The sequence below is a fragment of the Prenolepis imparis genome, unplaced genomic scaffold (genome assembly GCF_030444845.1).
Source record: "Prenolepis imparis isolate NDT839.2.m4 unplaced genomic scaffold, iyPreImpa1.0 SCAF_3, whole genome shotgun sequence".
NCBI classification, from domain to species: Eukaryota; Metazoa; Arthropoda; class Insecta; order Hymenoptera; family Formicidae; genus Prenolepis; species Prenolepis imparis.
This window is the reverse complement of record NW_028141161.1, coordinates 16,476,082-16,493,862: the sequence shown is the minus strand read 5'-3', so window position 1 is coordinate 16,493,862 and position 17,781 is coordinate 16,476,082. Positions and strand designations below refer to the sequence as shown.

Sequence of the window (17,781 nt, the reverse complement as noted above, 5' to 3'; positions counted from 1 at the left end):
CACGATTCCGATTGACGATAAAACGGTTATCGTAAAAGACTCGGTTTTCTTCGTTGAGACAATCGACAGATCGGTCGATCACGCGGCGGCGGTAAGCACCTTCGATTCTAGCTAACCCGATACATCTGGCTAAGTATATATCCGAGAGTGGCAATTGGCGCGATATATCGCGACCCGAGGTGTCGCCGTGGACTATCATCTCGGCTTGATTAGCCCTACGTAAGTACGTAGACAGAAGAAGGTAAAAGAAGGTAAGGTAAAAGAAGGTAGAGAACTGAACGGACGAGAGCGCTTACCTTGATCCGCCTGGGTCCCTCGCGGGCAGATTAGCAGCAGCAGCAACGGTAGAAGGTGGGCAGCGGAAGCAGCAACGGCGGCGCAGGTGGCTAGAAGGCCTGCTACGCCCGCCATATTGAAGGGGGCCATTCTTATCGTCGTGTGGGCCCCACACTGCCGCAGTGGACAGCCGCCGGTCCTCTCACGATCAGCGCGAGGATGCAGCGTCGTCACTCTCGCCTCCTCATGCCTCTTCTTCTACGCTTGGCTTCGCGCCTCGCGTCGTCGTCTTGCGCGTCACGACCACCACCTCCGGTCGCCACCGTCGAATTCCTCCACCCTCTTTGTCACCCACCACCTCCGCCTTCTTCACCGGCCACAGCTTTCCTCGCCCGCTTATGCTCCAGTTTATCGTTATTTCCGCGGCTGCCGCTTTTCTCTATTTTCAGAATTCCTCTTCCGGCGCACTCGCGATCACACGTTCGTTAATATACGTTCTTGACTCCGTAATGACTTTGAAGCAATGTTATGAATTCGACGATGCACGTAATAACTAGTATCGAGCCGAACACGCATCTACTCGTCGCTTCGCTTCATCCATAACACGTGTTTTTCTTTTTAATATGGCCAGCGGAAATTAATTCTTTCCGTTTACTTTACATGGTGATACAGTTGTATGATAGACTTTTCAATCTCACACTTTGCCAAGTTTGATTCTTCGATGTGGATTGAAGTCTCTAATCGCTGACAAACGAAGAGAGGTGGCTGTTGAATCTGAAAAAAATAAAAATGAATCGTATTAATTAAAATCTGGAACCAATTGTGTTCTGCTTTGTTGTGCTATCACATTTTCCTTTATCAAAATTTCTATATATATATATAAATATATACAACAACATAGTTTTTATCGCTCGCATGAATGAAAAGGCAGAATTATATTTATTTGTTTTTTTTACCTCTTCTGATAACTTGTCGCAAAAACACGATATCATTTTCATAATTCTCATTAAAATATAAGTTTTAATTATACAGAGTTCGTTGATTTATGCGGAAATATTTTTGTCTTTTTAATAAATTAACATTATTTATATAATAAATAATCATCACATTTCCTGATTGCTAATAAGAATATAAAAAAGTAAGAAGAAAACATCGTAAGACATTCTTTCTTTCTACATGTGTTGTTCCTTTAAAAATGTTTAGTATCTGATTCAGGTTTGGCAATGGTCAGAAAAATATGCCACATATGAAAGAAAGAAAGTAAAGGCCGCAAACGACATATAGCTCGAGTTCAAGGTCAACTTGCATTGTATTGGCGAAGGGTTCCGGCAATACCGGAATTCGTTACTGTCCAATGGTCAATTACCATGTGTGAAAAAGAAAACAGTAGTAACAACGACAGGATGCGAGAATGGCGAGAATAAAAAAAAATAGGAAAAGGGGCGAAAACTCCAAACACAAAACTTTAGGGTTCATCACGATAGTGGAAGGGTGTCGGGATAAGGTGGAACGGGAGGGAGGGTAAGAGGTTTCAGGATCAATACCATGCGTTTATCCGTCTCCTTCTCGCCTCCACCATCTTCGACTTCTGTTCTTCTCGTGCTCGTAGAGAACGCGACATGGCAGGGAGAGAGAAAGAGATAAAGAGAGAAACAGAAAACGAGAGAAAGAGAGAGTAAAGTATCGACCGTCCCTTTTCGGCACACTGTCTTTCGTTTTCTCTGGTAGGCTCTAAGGTCTGACTCGCTATTCTTCGATGAAACGAGAGGAACAAGACAGAAGAGAGGAAAGACAGAGGGTGCCGCGTGTGCGAGAAAGCGCGGGCGCGAGAATCGAAGTAGGAACGAAATTCTAAAGTGCCGAAATGCAAAGAGGCGGAAAAGAGCAAGAGTGTCGGAGAGAACGAGAGAGCGAAAGAAAGCGATGAAAGGAGAGAGAGAAAAAGGGAAAGAAAAAATCAGAACGAGCGAGAGAGGCGGTAGGCACTCTTTAGAAGTTCTTCTAAAGCGGGCAAAGACCTTCTCTCGCTTCTTCCCCTTCTCTCCGATTCTAGCCAGGTCAGCCAAGATGCATCCGCGAAATTGCAGACTTCAGTAAAACGCCGCCGCTGCCGCTCAGTTGCGACTGAGTTCAGCGCGCCAGGTAGCGCCTCCTAGCTCGGCTACCAACCGCTTGTGGTATCATTCGTTCTGTACTGTTGCTCGACGAGTGGTCTCGTCAAAAATCTAAGATGTCCTCCTTTTCCTCCGACGCACTTCTCTTCGGGCCTCCTCCATCGTCCTTTCCGTTTCATCCCTTCCCACTTCAAAACGACTTCCTCTTCGGAACGGGCTAGAAATCCGTGGTACTTTCTTTCATCCGATCTGCTTTTTTACTTTTTTGATAAGACCCGCTAAAGAAATTGCCGAAAACAGCTTTGCTCGTCTCAAGTGAGAGCATGAGAAAGAGAGAGAGAGATAAAAAGATTGAAGTAGTGATGGAGGACGAGAAAGAGGATGGCTGCTCGGTAGGCGGGTATCTAGAGTACCTTTGAGAAGAGCCACTATTTTCCATTTTTTTCCCTTGTCCAATCCCCGCGTCTCCATGCCGGTTACTTTTTACTTCCTCCGAAAAGCAGACGTAAACACGACGAGGATCGTTTCTCCCGCTAGCAGGTCCACTCGGTAGGTGGTTGGCCACCTTCTTCAACGAGCAAAGGCCTCTAGCGTCTCTTTCTCTCTCTTTCTCTTTCTCTTCCGGGCCAGACCTCTTTCCGCGTATAATATCCGCCACCCAGGTAGGTAGGTACGCCAAATTGCAGATTTCGGGAGGCGGAGGAGGCCGCCCGACTCTCGAGTGGCTCGTGAAAATTTTAAGCCCTGCCTCTGTGCGATGCCGCGTCTCTTCCAACGAGTTTCGCGTCAAGCCGCGAAACTCGCCCGTCACAGGGTGGTGCAACCGAAAGATTGAGAGAGAGAGAGAGAGAGAGTCTCTGATACATACATATACTGTGTACAATGCCTCTCTTCGGCTTTCGGGGATATCTTCGAGTGCACTTGCCTCCTTTCAAGGTGAAAAGCTTTCCTCCCTTTCTCCTTCGCGCTTCCATCCATCCGCCGCAAACCCTCCGACTACTCTTCCCGCACAACTCTGCGAAAAACTTTCGCCGCAGCCAGGTTTCTATCCAGATTAAGACGTTCCCTGGCACTCTTTTACGGAACTTATCCCGAAGAAGTTTGTTATCCGAAAGGAAGTCTCTATCTCCGAAACATGATGGATGACAGTTTGATTGTCACGCTGTACTCGAAGATAAAAATATCCAATCACGCACGTAACGGAAGCTCGTCGTTCAATTTATAGTGATTGATCTTAAAACGTGTTCTACGCATTCGATAGTGGTTCTTTTAATCCGTTTATTTTAATGTAGTAAGACATTACATTCTTTTACGGTAGGAAATTTTTTTACTTTTATCAGTAATCTTTTCGCGTACATATTAAGTATGATAAAATTGATATGCCGGAACAATCTTAATTTCAATTAACGGAATAAGTTAAAGTTTGCTCTCATTTTTTACGAAACGAATTTTTTATAATTTTTTATCTTTTATGCAACATCTTTTCGCCGTCTACAGAAAGCATCGGAATAATTTCGCCGAGCCACGTGCAGAGTTCTCGCTCATCTCCTTTTCTTGTTCTTCTTCGTCGCTACTCAGGCGGGCTCTCGCTTTCGTTCGATTCTTCTTGTTTCCAGCGTTTCGTCAGACTTTCCTCGTGCCGACTCCCGTGACCGCCCCGGGACAAATTCTATTTCCGGTTGAATTTAAGACCCTCCGGAATACACGGATTTATTTCACCGAGGCATGCCGCGTGCGGACGGGAAGAGATAGAGAAGAAGGAGAAACACGGGCGGAAGGAGCGGCGCACGGTTTCACTCCGGATCCGAGGAGACTCGTAAACGTAACAAAGAAAAAGACTCGGGAGAAGCAGCGCAGAGACATGAACGAAGAGCAGGACGACGAGCGGAGGAAACGTGTGCGAAGGGGGCGTAGGAGAGAAAAGAGAGGGGGTTCCTCGAAATTATTATACCTTGAACGATTGCCACTCTCCGGAGGCGATCCGGGCGCTATTATTTTTCCAAAACTACGTCTTTCTACCCGATCTTACTTTTTTTTACGCTCTTTTTCCGTCTCACCTTTTACGATAGTAACGATCGTCCGGTTAACGAGTGACGGATAGACGCAAGAAGCGAGACAACTTCCATTCTTGATAAATGAGAGAACATCGTCGTTAAGGCGGCCATCGCGTGATCAGGTCCACTTTTTTAAATCTTCGTCCACGATCTTTTTATTCGAGATTTTATTGCGCGATATGTTTGTAGCGATAAGAATTTTAAAACAACGCTTTGAAACCTTATTACGCCATCTCCTTTTCTTTTCTATCTTTCTTTGAGTTTCTCGTTTGCTTAGTTTGATTAACTCCGCTATTTATTTTCGTTTCTCTAACTCGAGCCGTCTATCTTCTCGATTTCAGGATCGTGCGTTTACGCTGATGAGAATAAGGAGAGAGAGAAAAAAAAAAGATTTTTCTTTCAACACACATCACCGTCGACACTCAACTATCACGTCGCGCATTAAATATGCAATTAAAAACACAAAGTACTGATAAGATTTAATTGCCATGTTTGCTACAATTTTGTCAATTGTATATTATTCGTCAATTTATAAAATTAGTGATTATATCGTACGAATTAAGTACTGCGTAAATCGCGGCGAGTATCGATTTGCAAACGCGAACGTATCTCAAGATTGTCGATACATAAAACCGCGAGAATTTCGCAATTGGCTCGGTCGTTTCTGCTAGGTGAAAGTGAACCATGCGAGCTCCCGTAATGCTGCATCGAGCAAGTCTGAGATCCGATCGAGAGACGCAACGCGTATCGATTTTCTCGTCCATGTTTAATTAAGATTTCGTGCAACCTGAGCGCATCGCGTTGTATCGCCGTGTTGCTGTAATCGAGGTCCTATTGTATTCGAACCGATCCTCGTTGGAAGATCCAATCGGACACCGGATATATTATGGGAAAAATGTTTGATCCCTCGCGCGCGCGCGATAATGCATTCGTTTAAGAGACAAAACATCCGGTTCCGTCCGTTATGAATGCGCACGTGAAAGCTGTCCGCGTTGAAGAGATTTAAATACAAAGATGGTACGCGCACTTGCGCGTGTGTGTGCGCTGAACATTCGCATGATCCATAAATAGCCTTCGTGATCGAGGCTCGGAGAGATTATCTAAACGAACCATCCGCGTAAAGGAAACTGACATTTACACGAGCGCCTGAAATATAAGAAATAAGACTCGCCCCATTCATTAGCATTCCGCTATAATCAACATCGGCATTTCTGATTACATACGTTTTTATGCTTTCTCGTTACTTAGCTTAGACCGCTTCCTTGCAACACACATGGATATCTTTCAAAGATAAATTTATGAGAAATCGTAATGCGTATAGAATAATAAAAAGAATATATGTATGTATATATATATATATATAAAATAAATAATGAAAATAAACTTTTCTTGTAAAAGCTTCAATATCCTCAAGATTAAGGAAAGGCTCAATTGAAGCTTATTTGATAAATGTGATACGTGCGAGCGTAATACGAAACCAAAGAACGCTATTCTCGAGCGATATATAGTGAAACTTAGAGAGACAAATATGAGTCGTTCGGGCGGAACTAAAAGTAACGAGAAAAAAGCAGTAGGTTTTTCTTATCGTGCGTCGTCCAGCATGCAACTGGACAGCCGATGATAAAGCTAATGGCCTCCGCGGAGTTCATCAGTGATCAGTCACGCGATCCTCACCTCCATTCCTTTTCCGCTCACGGCAAAAGAATCTGCTTCAACGGAGTCGAGCGAATCTTTATCGCGTTTTCACCAGAGGGGATAATCGAGGAATAAAGGAAAACGGAGGAAAAGAGAGAGAGAAGAAGAAGAAGAAGAAACGGAAAGGAGGACAGAATCTCTCTGGGACTGCCGCCAGGTGATAGCTTAATCCACGTTTCCCCCCGTTTATCCGTGACGTGTCGTGACAAACGTTCTGTACGCTGTTCGCATACGTCAAAATAGTTCAACCATTAGCGGTCTCTTCGGCTTTTCTCGAGCCCTTCGCACGGCGGAATAGAATCCCTTTCTCCCACCCTTTATCTACGTCAGAAAGAAGAAAGAAGAAGAAAGAAGAAGAACATACGCACCCGGATAACGACAGAGTGTGCTTACGCGCGTCGTAATTTATACGTCTCTAATCTGGACGATAAGCTCATCGTCGCGGCTTCGCGTCTCCGGATTGCGTTAAGTATCGTGAAATGATACACGCACGGAAACGAGATCCTTCGAGACGCGCACACGCGTATCTTTCCGTATCGACGCGCGAGTGCGTGTGCGCGATGATATACTCGCGGTCTTTTCGGGCAATGGGCTCTCTCATGAGACCGCTAGCTCTCTCGCGTGCCTCATAATTTTACTCAAGGGGCTCCAACAGTTCTATATTTCACGAGGGCTCGAACGAAACTCCGAGAGTCGTTGTTCGTCGCTGGCGTTTCTTCTTCCGTTGCTACTTTCGTGGGCACGCACTATGTCTAGGGCCATATGGCTTTCGTTTCTTCTCCCTCTCTCTCTATCTCGCTCCCTTTAATTCTCGCACTGTCCTTTTGTCGGGGTATCTCTCCGCCCCCGTTTCCCTTCTCTCTTCCTACGCCCTTCACTGTTGGATTGTCTCTTTCCGCTATATTTAGTTTTATGCTAGCTCGGCGCGCGAGGTATAGTTCATCATTCCCCAGAGACATTACACAGACGTGTTTCTTTTTTATTTTATGAAAGAGATTTTCTGGATACATTATCAACTAGGCGGATAACTACAATGATATATACTTGACAGAAATAGGCAGATAAATACGACGTGGATCGGGCAAAGGGAAATTTGTTTCCTTCATTTTTTTTCTTTCCGCACGCATAAAATTTTAACAAATTCTCAGCGTGTTTGAACGGCTCTTTCCGAGAAATCGATACACGGTCTCTCATCGCGTTCGCTACTTTTTAATAATTAGGGGCATTAATACCCCAAGTTAAATTATAACTGACTACAAGCGGCAGAGAGAGGTCGGAGGAGGAAAACTTGTATCTTCGGCCGTCGTCGTTGTCGGCGAAACGACGCGTACTTACTTTATCCAATAAATAACAGGCGCGGAAGGCGAAGTTCTCGACTGGAAAGTTTGAAGCTTCTCATGGGCTAAAACGCTTTTGTCAGTCGCCGTCGCGACGCTAAAAGAGAGAGGGAGAGAGAGAGAAAGAGATTCAAGTTCTCTCTCCCCCGGAATAAAATTATTCCTCAAAGGACTACATCTCTGTTTTGTACCCTAGGGGCATTATTAGGCCTTCCTCCCCTTCTTTCCGTCTGGCAGAGACTAGAACGCGAGAGTTATACGCGAATCCTAGAAATTATCGCTTCCTTCTCGAAGACGACACAATTTGCCGTTCCGCTTCCTCCTCCGCGTTTTCCTTTATCCGGATGATTTACTGAGCGACGAAAGAAAAAAAGGAAGGAGAAAAGGATGTTTGCCACGGAAAAAAAGACCATGTATATTCTCTAGCGCGTAATTCGTAGCGTACACTTCCGGCTTATCCGAAGTTTTTTCTCTCCTTTTCTCTCCCTCCGCGTTCGCCTCCCTCTCATCTTCCGCCCGAATCTCTCCCGCACTCGTACAATTCTCCCCGCATTTTTGCGCAGATCGGACCATGTCCCGACATCAGGATAGCATCGTCCTGTGACATATGGAGGGTCCCTGAACGCCCTGTTTTCCCCGCGCGATCCCTCGAGGCTTCTCTCGGGATGTTTCTCCTAACTGACCGAGCAGATACTTCACCCTCCTGTCTCTATTGCGTATACGACCTCGCGCTCCTGCGAGAAATATTTTCATTCACATCTCGTCTCCGTTTACTTTCCCCCTCCCTAAGACGCGCACCGTCGGTCACGACTGTGGTTTCGCTCGTATTCTGACCCAGGATTTATATACGCCCTTCGATTCTATAGGGACGATCTATCCGACGAAATTCCAGTTTACTTCTTTAGTATCATGACAAATAAAGCAGATATCTCTCGTGTTTAATAAAACAAGTTTTTGTTTATTCCGCAAAAACAGAAACTGAAATATTGTATTACGTTATCTTTTTTTTCTTTTTTGCAAATAACACATTTCGATGATAAAAATGCAGATGTTTGTAGAAGATTATTTTACAAAAAAAGAAATTCCGGATTTATAGAAATTTTAAATCTAAATGGCATTCCCAGACATAAAAATAAAAATTGCGCTGAAACGCATATTCATCATAGGTGTCACTAACTTTGTTTTATTATGCATATAATAAGAGTAAATGTAATAATTAAAATAATATCAAATACACATATCATGAAATTGCTTGTCGAGATAAATTCTATTTTCTACACTGTAAAAGAATATGTAAAATTACATAAACAATAAATGTAAAATATATAACTATAATAAATAATAGAAATATTATACATTTTTATTATTTATTATATACGTAATTGTATACTTATTTTTCATGTAATTCTGTAATTTTTTTTACAGAAGTATAAACTTCTTATTATATATACTTGCAAAAACGAATAAACTTTAAACGTTAGCATTTATATACTCGTACATAGTTCTATTTTCCCAAATGTATGTCGCAACTAAAAAATATAAAGAAAAGTCAAATCGTTATGTCATAACTGATATTCGTGTAGTTGTTTTCACCGATGTCATCGAGTCGAAACGTTACTTCGAATCCGTAAACAACCAGTCGCGAGCGAAAAACAACCGCAGTGTTGGTTTATTTTTTCTAATTAAGCGGCGAAACACCAACGGGATCACGTCGGGAATAACATTCGTGCAATGCGATCGAGAAAGAGAGAGAGATTTGGGAATACAAGGAGGGGTTCCAGACGCCCAGGCTGGCGTGGAGCTCGTCCCAGAGGAAACGAAGGCAGCATGGGGTTTCCGTCCGCAACCCCACACGCGGTGCCACGGATGATCCTCAATGGGGGAATAGTTCCATTAACGAGTAACCGTTCGTTAGACATGCACTCGATCGTAATGACCCCGGCGAGGTTCGCCCGCAATTTTAGGCTATAGTGCGACAGTGTCCTCTTAGTACCAGTTTATGTGGGAACACTTTAAAATATAGAGACATATATATAATCCCGAAAGAGATCCCCATATATCGATGAAATAAAGTTAATAAAAGAAAGAAATCTTATTTTTCGCAAATTATTATAGAGCTAATAAATGTAGAAATGTAAATACAAATTTAATGAATTAATAAATGCTCGTAAGAGATATTTTAATGGCGTTATTTAATGATAAAGATGTAATCTTTATTGGAATGATCAAAGCAGTTATATCGATCGCTATAGGTACTTTTTAATTAACCGTAAAATCTGTACATTTCAGCACTTTTAATTAATATCGACAGATTATATAGGAAATTGTGAGAGGAGGAAGAGATAAAGTTTTTCATTCATTCGGAGTCAATTTCTCGCTCTCTTTGATACGTAAGATAGGAAACTATAAGCGACTCGCGGTTAAGCATTAGAGATTCGTATCTCTGTTAAGAAACGGAAATGGAAACGGTCAACGAGAGGTCCCGGAGGAAATTGGTCGCGAGTAAATTTTCCTTCGTCTTTCCTCAATTTCGTTTCTCTTTCGTGCCGATCCGATGCCTGGGCACTCGCGACATTCCCCGACATTCACTCGTTCCGTTCTGTAAATGCTCCCCGTGTCTATTTTTCTCGTTAACCGCGACCTCGGCGGTACCGAGGCGCTTCCGGCGTCGCCGCGCGACAAATAACAGTGATTAACGACCTCGATTACTGGTACAATCAGAACGCCGCGGAGAGTGCAGGGCCAACGATGACGAAGAAAGGGGACCCGGTGCAAAAAGGAATCGGTGAAAAATGCCGAAGGAATGTTATCCAGCTCCGGTGTCCGACAGGCTGTCCTCGTGAGAGACACACACGCACGCACATACATACATACATACATACATACACATAGCATGCATGTCGAAATCGCGAGACGGCAGATATCTGGCCGGTCGAGGAGATTGTGAGAATATCGCCTGGACTTAATCGCCCAAGGACAAAGGCACGACGCGCGTGAATAGATGATTAATTTTCCGTGAATGAGAAAGGAACATGTATATATATTTATCCGAGTATATCGCGTCTGTAAAACGAATCTCTCGGCGGTCTTCCGGACAGTTTTCAATTAAATCCACCGTGCGGTGTCCCTATAGGAAAACTTTCACCCGACGATAGATAAAACTCTATTCCGAGTAGGATCGCTCGTCGATCAAGAGACGGAAATAAACTTTCACTCGTCGGCTTCTGCGAGAGATGTCACGAGCACGGTATACATTCCAAGTGATGCATTTCGTATCACGCGATATTTATGTAATCGAAATTCTCGTCCGAATGTTATGACGTCAAGCATTATTTTCTGTATGACCCAGATTCTCTGTTACCCGCGCGAATCTATTGTTTCCACCAGACAACTTTACATGTCCGAAGAATTGCGGCTCATTGTATGTATATCTAATTGTAAGCGATAGAACTGTGTAATCGGATAATTAACTGCGTACGATATTGATTGGTATCTATTGAGAAAATATATTATCTGGTTAACTAAACGAATTATCGCCTGTTAGAAACGCCATCATGATAATTATATCCTAAAAGTGTCAGTGTTATAGATCAATCCAGAAAAAGAAAAAGAGAGAAACTAGATATACGCCTAATATTACAATCCTTCCATCAACTCGAGGGGGCTGTCCCTGAAGAAAGAATAAGCACATTTCCTATCCTCGTCCAGTCAAAGTGCTCTTCCTCGCTCCGTACCTTTTTGTACGAGCGTCGCTTAAGACGCCACCTGCTACGTTCGCGGCCGCTTAGTTTATATTTAGTTTCCCGAGTTTGGAAAACTCTTAATGGATTCTTAATGACCCTGAAGGGCCGCGGCATGCGCGCGGCGAAACGAGCGAGGTAAGTCAGCCGGGCAGAAGTCAGAGGAGAGGAGAAGCAACAGCTGATACCCGCGCGCTACACTTCTCTCCTCCGACGACTGATGACGGCCGCGATTACTGGGTCGTGACGGGCAGAGACTTTATCCAAGTCTCTCACGCGCGCGATACCGAGACGACGCGACGCGAGTTTGTGATGTCGTACTCGTGTCACGATTAATCCCTCCATCGAAAATCTTTGGCGGAGGATCTTGAGAGGGGTTGAGAAACTAGTCCCTCGGGCGACAAATTTTTTTTTCCTTCCACATGTATCGACTTATTACTTACAAGTTCGTTTTTTGTACAGGATCTCGGTTTAACTCGGCGTTAAAGAACAAAATTATTTTTAGAATTCTTATATATGTATGTAAAACTTAACAATTTTGAAACATGCCTTTTGTTTCATTTAAATAGAGATAACAATAATGTGTGTATGGTATACAATGGGGCTTTAATAGATTAAACAAATAAATCGTATTAGTATGTGTAACCAAAATAATAGTTATTTCCGGTTGAGTTATTATTGTATTGTTATGATGACCCTTCCCTCCCTCCACCTTCTGCCACGCAACCTCATTTTTTTACATTTACCTATATGCGGCGAGGTCCCCTTTTCTCTCGGGTTCTCCCGTTGAATCGATCGTATGCAATATACTCGTATGATCCAACTATCGGTTACCCGCTGTGTGTCGGTGAGCGATAAAAGAGAAGAAAAGGGAAGGCAAAAGAAAAGGGGATAAAGCGGAGGGTAAACGCGCGCGGTTATTCACGCGATACAGACGGTTAAATAATACCGGGCGATTGACGAGACGCGCAATTCGCGTCGGACGCGGTATCGAGTACGATATTTTTCCTCGCTGAAAAAGCCGAAAAACCAGCTAGATGTCAAAAGGGAGCGGGTGAGGGAGAGGATAGCACTGTCACTGGATCGATCGAGCAATTATCGGAAATCGAGCTATCGTTTTGGCATCGCTTAAGCCACATCCTTCCCTCTCCCGATGGCTCATGGCCGTGGACATATCGACGAAGTTTCTCGGAATAAATTACGGGGAGACTATACAGATGACTTCGCGATTTAATCCGGCCCAAAAGAAAAAAAAAAAAAAAGTAGAGAACCACCGTGCGCGCACGGATCACGCGACAGCGTATATTCGTGCATTCAAGGAGCCCGAGACACGAGGGATGGGAAATAATGCAAAGCCCGTAAGTTATAATTTGCAGTTGGAAACGAGGTCACGACAGTCTCGGTCGGGTCTCCTGGTCGAGCGAGCGCGGTTTCGCGGCAATCTGCACGGCTCGATAATTAATGGTTTCCTTCGAAAGTCAGGTCCGCCGTTCATTAATAATAAATCATCGAGTTTTGCCGCGCGCGAAAAATTCGATCGCGCACAGCCAAACGGGAAAACTTAATGCCGATTCGTCGGTGCGTCTCCTTTTCCGCGATTATGCGCGCGCGTTCCCGGAGAAAATTGCATACGAAATTTTTATGTCGCGTATCTTGGCTCTATGAATACCGCTCGTTTGTGGAATTAACATAAACGTGAATAGGGCCCGGACGGGTCGTCGCGGGAAACCGCGATACACAAAGCCGTGGTTGTGTACTGGAAAGTATGCAGAAACTCTTCCCTAGAAAGAAAGAGAAAGAGAAAGAGAAAGAGAGGGAGAGAGGGTTAAAATTCATCTCCAACATTCTTCATTACAAATTCCGCTATGTATTTCTAACTGAATTACATGAGCGTTTGTAGCGTGAATTTCGTTCAAACCCTCGGCGAATTTGCTTTTCTCTCCTCGTTTTGTCAAAATATTTCCATAAATAAAGAATCACCGCCGAACGCGACAAATACGCGAAAAATAATTTTATGTAAAACGGAGCGGGACAACTCGAAGAATCTTCTTACTATATCCGTCATCGGGAATATATGTATATACGCGACACTATATATACGCTAACCTTGGCATCGCGTCGGGTCCTCGAGGACGGAGGACGACGTAGAGGGTATCGCCCGTACGCTCCGCTTCTCCCGCGGAGTCTCATAGAACGAAGGAATGGGAGAGCGTGTCACGCCAATTACGAGAGGCATCGCTAGCGAAAAGAGGAAAGCGGCGAGGAAGAGGACGAGAGACAGATAATGGAACGTAAAGGTGCGTCCGCACTTATCGCGAATGAATTTCTCTGGCAACGGTCCAGGCCTTATTTGACATGCATTGTGATGCTAAGAATCTTATTTCTCAATTACCGTGCATTGTAACTTGTGGGATTTAAAATTGTATTATAATAAAATTCATAAAGCAGAGAATCTCTCTCTTTCTCTCTCATATACAAATTCCGTTTCATATTCCTCAATTAAATCGAGAATATTATCGTTCATCTACACACAATATCAGTTAAAATATAGGAATTTATTAATTTATTATTGGATTTGGTAGGATGTGATATGCAGCGATAATTAACAGCGATATTAATATATAAAGTTTATTCGTTTTTGAATGTACAGAGTTTCAAAATAACTTTAATACGGATATTCGTTAATAATTTATTGATTTATCGTCCTTTTACAAGGGAGCACATTCGTTCAGCTTTAATCACATCTCTATTCACACGCTCATATGGTATAAACGGACCTTTAGATAGAAGTAAAGGGTAGCGAAGCCGCGGGAGAGACTTGGGCGACTCAGGTAGAACTAAGTCGGTTAGGGCGAAAAGGACGGAAAGAGGTGGAAAGAGGGCGAAGGACGGAGAGAAAAGGTAAAGAAGGGAGCCGGCTGAAACGAGAGGAGAAGGATGGGAAGTGAGAGAGGAGAGTTCGCCGGTCAGAGAGAAGAGACGCTGGAACGCGGCGAAGAGAGGAAGAGAGGACAGAAGAAGGCAGAGGAACGACGAGGAGAGGACGAGCTAGGCGGAGAACGGAGAACGCGACTCGGCGAGGAAACAAAAAAAGAAAGGATCGAGCTGCTCCCGACTCAGCGGCTCTCATATTTAATGATATACTCGGCCGTGCCGGAGTCCCGCTAATGCACGGACACTACAATATGCTTCTCTTTCTTATCCCTCTCGCCCCTCTCTATCTTTCTCTCTCATTTTCTGTCCGCTATAAGGAACGCGTGCATGCGTGTACACCGTGCGCGATTCTCCCTTTGCTGCTTTTTCCACATCGGCTGGTCTTCTCTCTCCTGCGTTTTACGCATCGAGACGAGCTAACGAGCCATCGAAAGTCGCGCGCGTCTCGTGAAAGTACGAGATGCATTATATATTAATTTATGATCCGCGCACAATACTCGAGAGATATCGATATCGCGCGCGCGAGTGGCGAATGGCTAAATCAGACGTAGAAAAAAAAAAAAGAACGCGCCTCTCTCGAGAGATAACGCGATTACGATCGCGCACGCTGTTGAAAGATCTCTTCGCGCCGTTCTCTCATGTGCACGTGGTAAGGGAAGTATGTAACGAGCGGAATTATTCTTATCTCGATAATTATTAATTATTATACTTGGCGATATGTGCTCGCGCCCGTACCGAATTAACGGTACACGCGAGCGAGAGACGGACACCTCGTGCACCTTGAACGAGATTCGACGATAACCTTTGGTAACCGAGGCACCATCCCGAGTCATTTTCTTTCCAAACAATTTCGCGCAATTTCTACAGAGTAAAGTGAACTTTTCGAGAGAATCGTTCTTTCTTTTTCTTCGCGCCTTGCCTCTTCCGCGGGTCTTTGCTCTTTTACGCTGTAATGGCCCCCGCGAATGAATAATCCTGACAATGAAACGCACTCCGGGCGATAATTAATCGAGACCTGAGAATAGTAGCCCGGGTCGGAGCATGCGAGGTGTACGAATTTTTTAATTACCGGCAGAATAAACCATCTTCTCTTCCCAGGCCGTCTTTTTTTTCAGCGTCATATAATCTCCCCAATTAAGAGGGATCGACGACCGGGCTTGCGCTCGGAGAAACTATGACAAATCGGACCTTTCAAAATTCCTTCGGTATTAAAATGCCTGGGAATATCATATGCCGAATTCGCATTTCGTTCTAGCGTATCAAGCGTAAAAAGAAATAAATCGCTTCACTGCGACGTTACAGTCGGAGAACGGAAGGTTTGGCATTTAATTAATCAGGGAAACGGAACGAGAGTTATACGGTTGCGTGGCAATTCGATGGAAAATCAGGAAAAACGAGATGGCGAGGCAGTGCGCATTTTTTGCAACATTTGCATTCTAAATCTGCTAAAAAGATTAAGTTGGAATAATATGTGATTTTAAATTAATTTTGAGAAAAAATTAGCCGATTATATATCATTTAAAAATATCACGATATAACGTTACACGCATAAATGATTGCTCGAGAATCAAATAAATTGGCCAATATATCTTTCTCTTCATAATCAAGATAAACAAGATACACGTACATCTGCTAAGTAGCAGAATAAATTTTCGTAAGACTATATGACGTCAGATTTCTCTCCTCAATTAACGTTTGCGTCGATGTTTGCGTCGATGTTCGCGTGCGCGTTTAAGGAAGAAACGCTAGAACGAGAAGGAAAAGTAATCGTAACGGGGCGATGCACTACACGGGAGTGCACTTTGGCGCTGGCCGAGGGACGGAATTTCGAAAATAGACCGAGTCACCGGGGAGTGATCACGTATACGTGGTTCGAATTGTTTCTGATCACACAAACGTATATACGCGTACACACTGTCACATCGCATCGTCCCAAGAGCACTATAAAAGATACTTTTAACGTATATTTTACGGAAGCTGATGCATCCGTAATGTCAAAGTTGTAAAAGTCACAGAAAAAAATCAATGCGCTGTGCAAGACGACACGACGTCGAATCGCGGCGAAAAATAAATCTAAAAATATGCAGTGCATAATTTATTACAATTTAATATTACAATATTATCTAAAAATGTCATTTTATTTTCCCGATTTTGCTATATAAAATAATTTGTTGTATCGTTACGTAAAATAAATTTCAAATCTTTGTAATATATTCAAATGTAATTATGATGATACAAGATTAAATTTTTTCCGGATGAGCGTAGCGAGAATTCGACATTATCAACATTGCGCTGATTAAATTGTGTGTTTTTTTTATTATGGACATGATTCCGCGAATTCCTTTCTCTCTTTCATTAAGGTACAAACGAAAGTAAAGACGTCGAAGCCGTAACTCGCGAACTCGTCGTCGTGACGCGTTACAGCTTTAGCGCCGACCGGCTATAGTTTTTACGACTTTTACCGAGACTTTTACGAGTCGTATCGTGCCTCCACAATTTTTCTCGCCACCACCCATTGCTTGTTTTCGTTTCGTTGCACGCGCGTCCCGTACCCGCGGCAATTATTCCAATCAAATTTTCTACGTATATACAAGCTCCAGATATAGATACTTTTATAGATACAGAGCATCTCCTATCAAGTTTCAAAATCACAGTCTTAAAACGTGAAAAGTAATAAATAATAGGGAAGAGGGATATTTTGCGTCAATAAGATTCATTTTACGATTGAGAATCTCTTTTAGTCTCTAAAATTTCTTTTCTTTTCTTTTTTCGGTAGATAAATTCCTATATCGTTCACCGGTTAAATTGACACGAATCTTTAGAATAGCCGGCTGAGCTTCGTACGAGGGAGATCTTGGCGCAGAGAAATGAAAAACCGCTCCCGGATCGTTGATCAAGAGCGGTGCGCATCGTCGCGTCTGGACGCCGTTAGAATCACACGGTTGCCCTAAGGCAGGAAGAGGGCTTGTAGACTCTCGTAACTACGGGGACACCGTGTACAATGGCGGGCTGCTTTACATACAAGATTACAGTCCGACGCATGACACGTATATCTCGCTTCACTTGGTGCGCGACATCGCCATTACGTTTTATTAGCCTCTACTCGTTACAGAGAGACAAATTATTAGTTCGCGCGTCTCAAGGTCCAGGGAGAGCGGGCACAATGTGCGTGTATGCGTGTGTGTCTATCCTCTTTCAGACAGATTGTAAGAAAAGAAAATGAGCGCGATCGTCTACCGAAAAGTCGCGTCTCACGCGAATGACAAGAAAAGTGCGCGAGCCGGATTCGAGAAGAACGATAGAGATTACACTAACTCTCTCGAAGGAGTGGCTGCGAGAGGCATCTTTCTCGCGCCATCCGTTCATTTTTCATTCGAGCTCAATAATTGGTACATTCACGCGCGGCCGACTCTCTCGGCGCGCGTATTATCGAGGTACTATAACGTCGAGAGATGAGCAATACTAATGACTCGCGCGCGCGAGAGGCCGATCTCGGGCCGGGCCGAAAATAAAAAAGTCACGTATTCGCTAGAATTATAACGAGTTACGCGCGTAATCACCATTATTCCCACCAGAAAGCGATAATTAGTGATTTCGCGCGCGAGTGAGTCCTCTGATGATTCGTGAGGTT

At 43.7% G+C, this 17,781-nt stretch overlaps 1 protein-coding gene across 21 annotated transcripts in view; it reads right to left on the bottom strand.

Annotated features, from left to right (window-relative positions):
* Positions 1-17,781, bottom strand: part of Eph (Eph receptor tyrosine kinase) — a 92,605-nt gene that overhangs the window by 58,147 nt on the left and 16,677 nt on the right. For all 21 annotated transcript variants that reach the window (XM_083035154.1, XM_083035156.1, XM_083035155.1 and 18 more), the window contains exon 2: positions 297-1,050. In XM_083035154.1, the coding sequence (XP_082891280.1) occupies positions 297-426 (130 nt within the window). In that variant the 5' untranslated portion in view covers positions 427-1,050. The remainder of the gene's footprint in view (positions 1-296; positions 1,051-17,781) is intronic.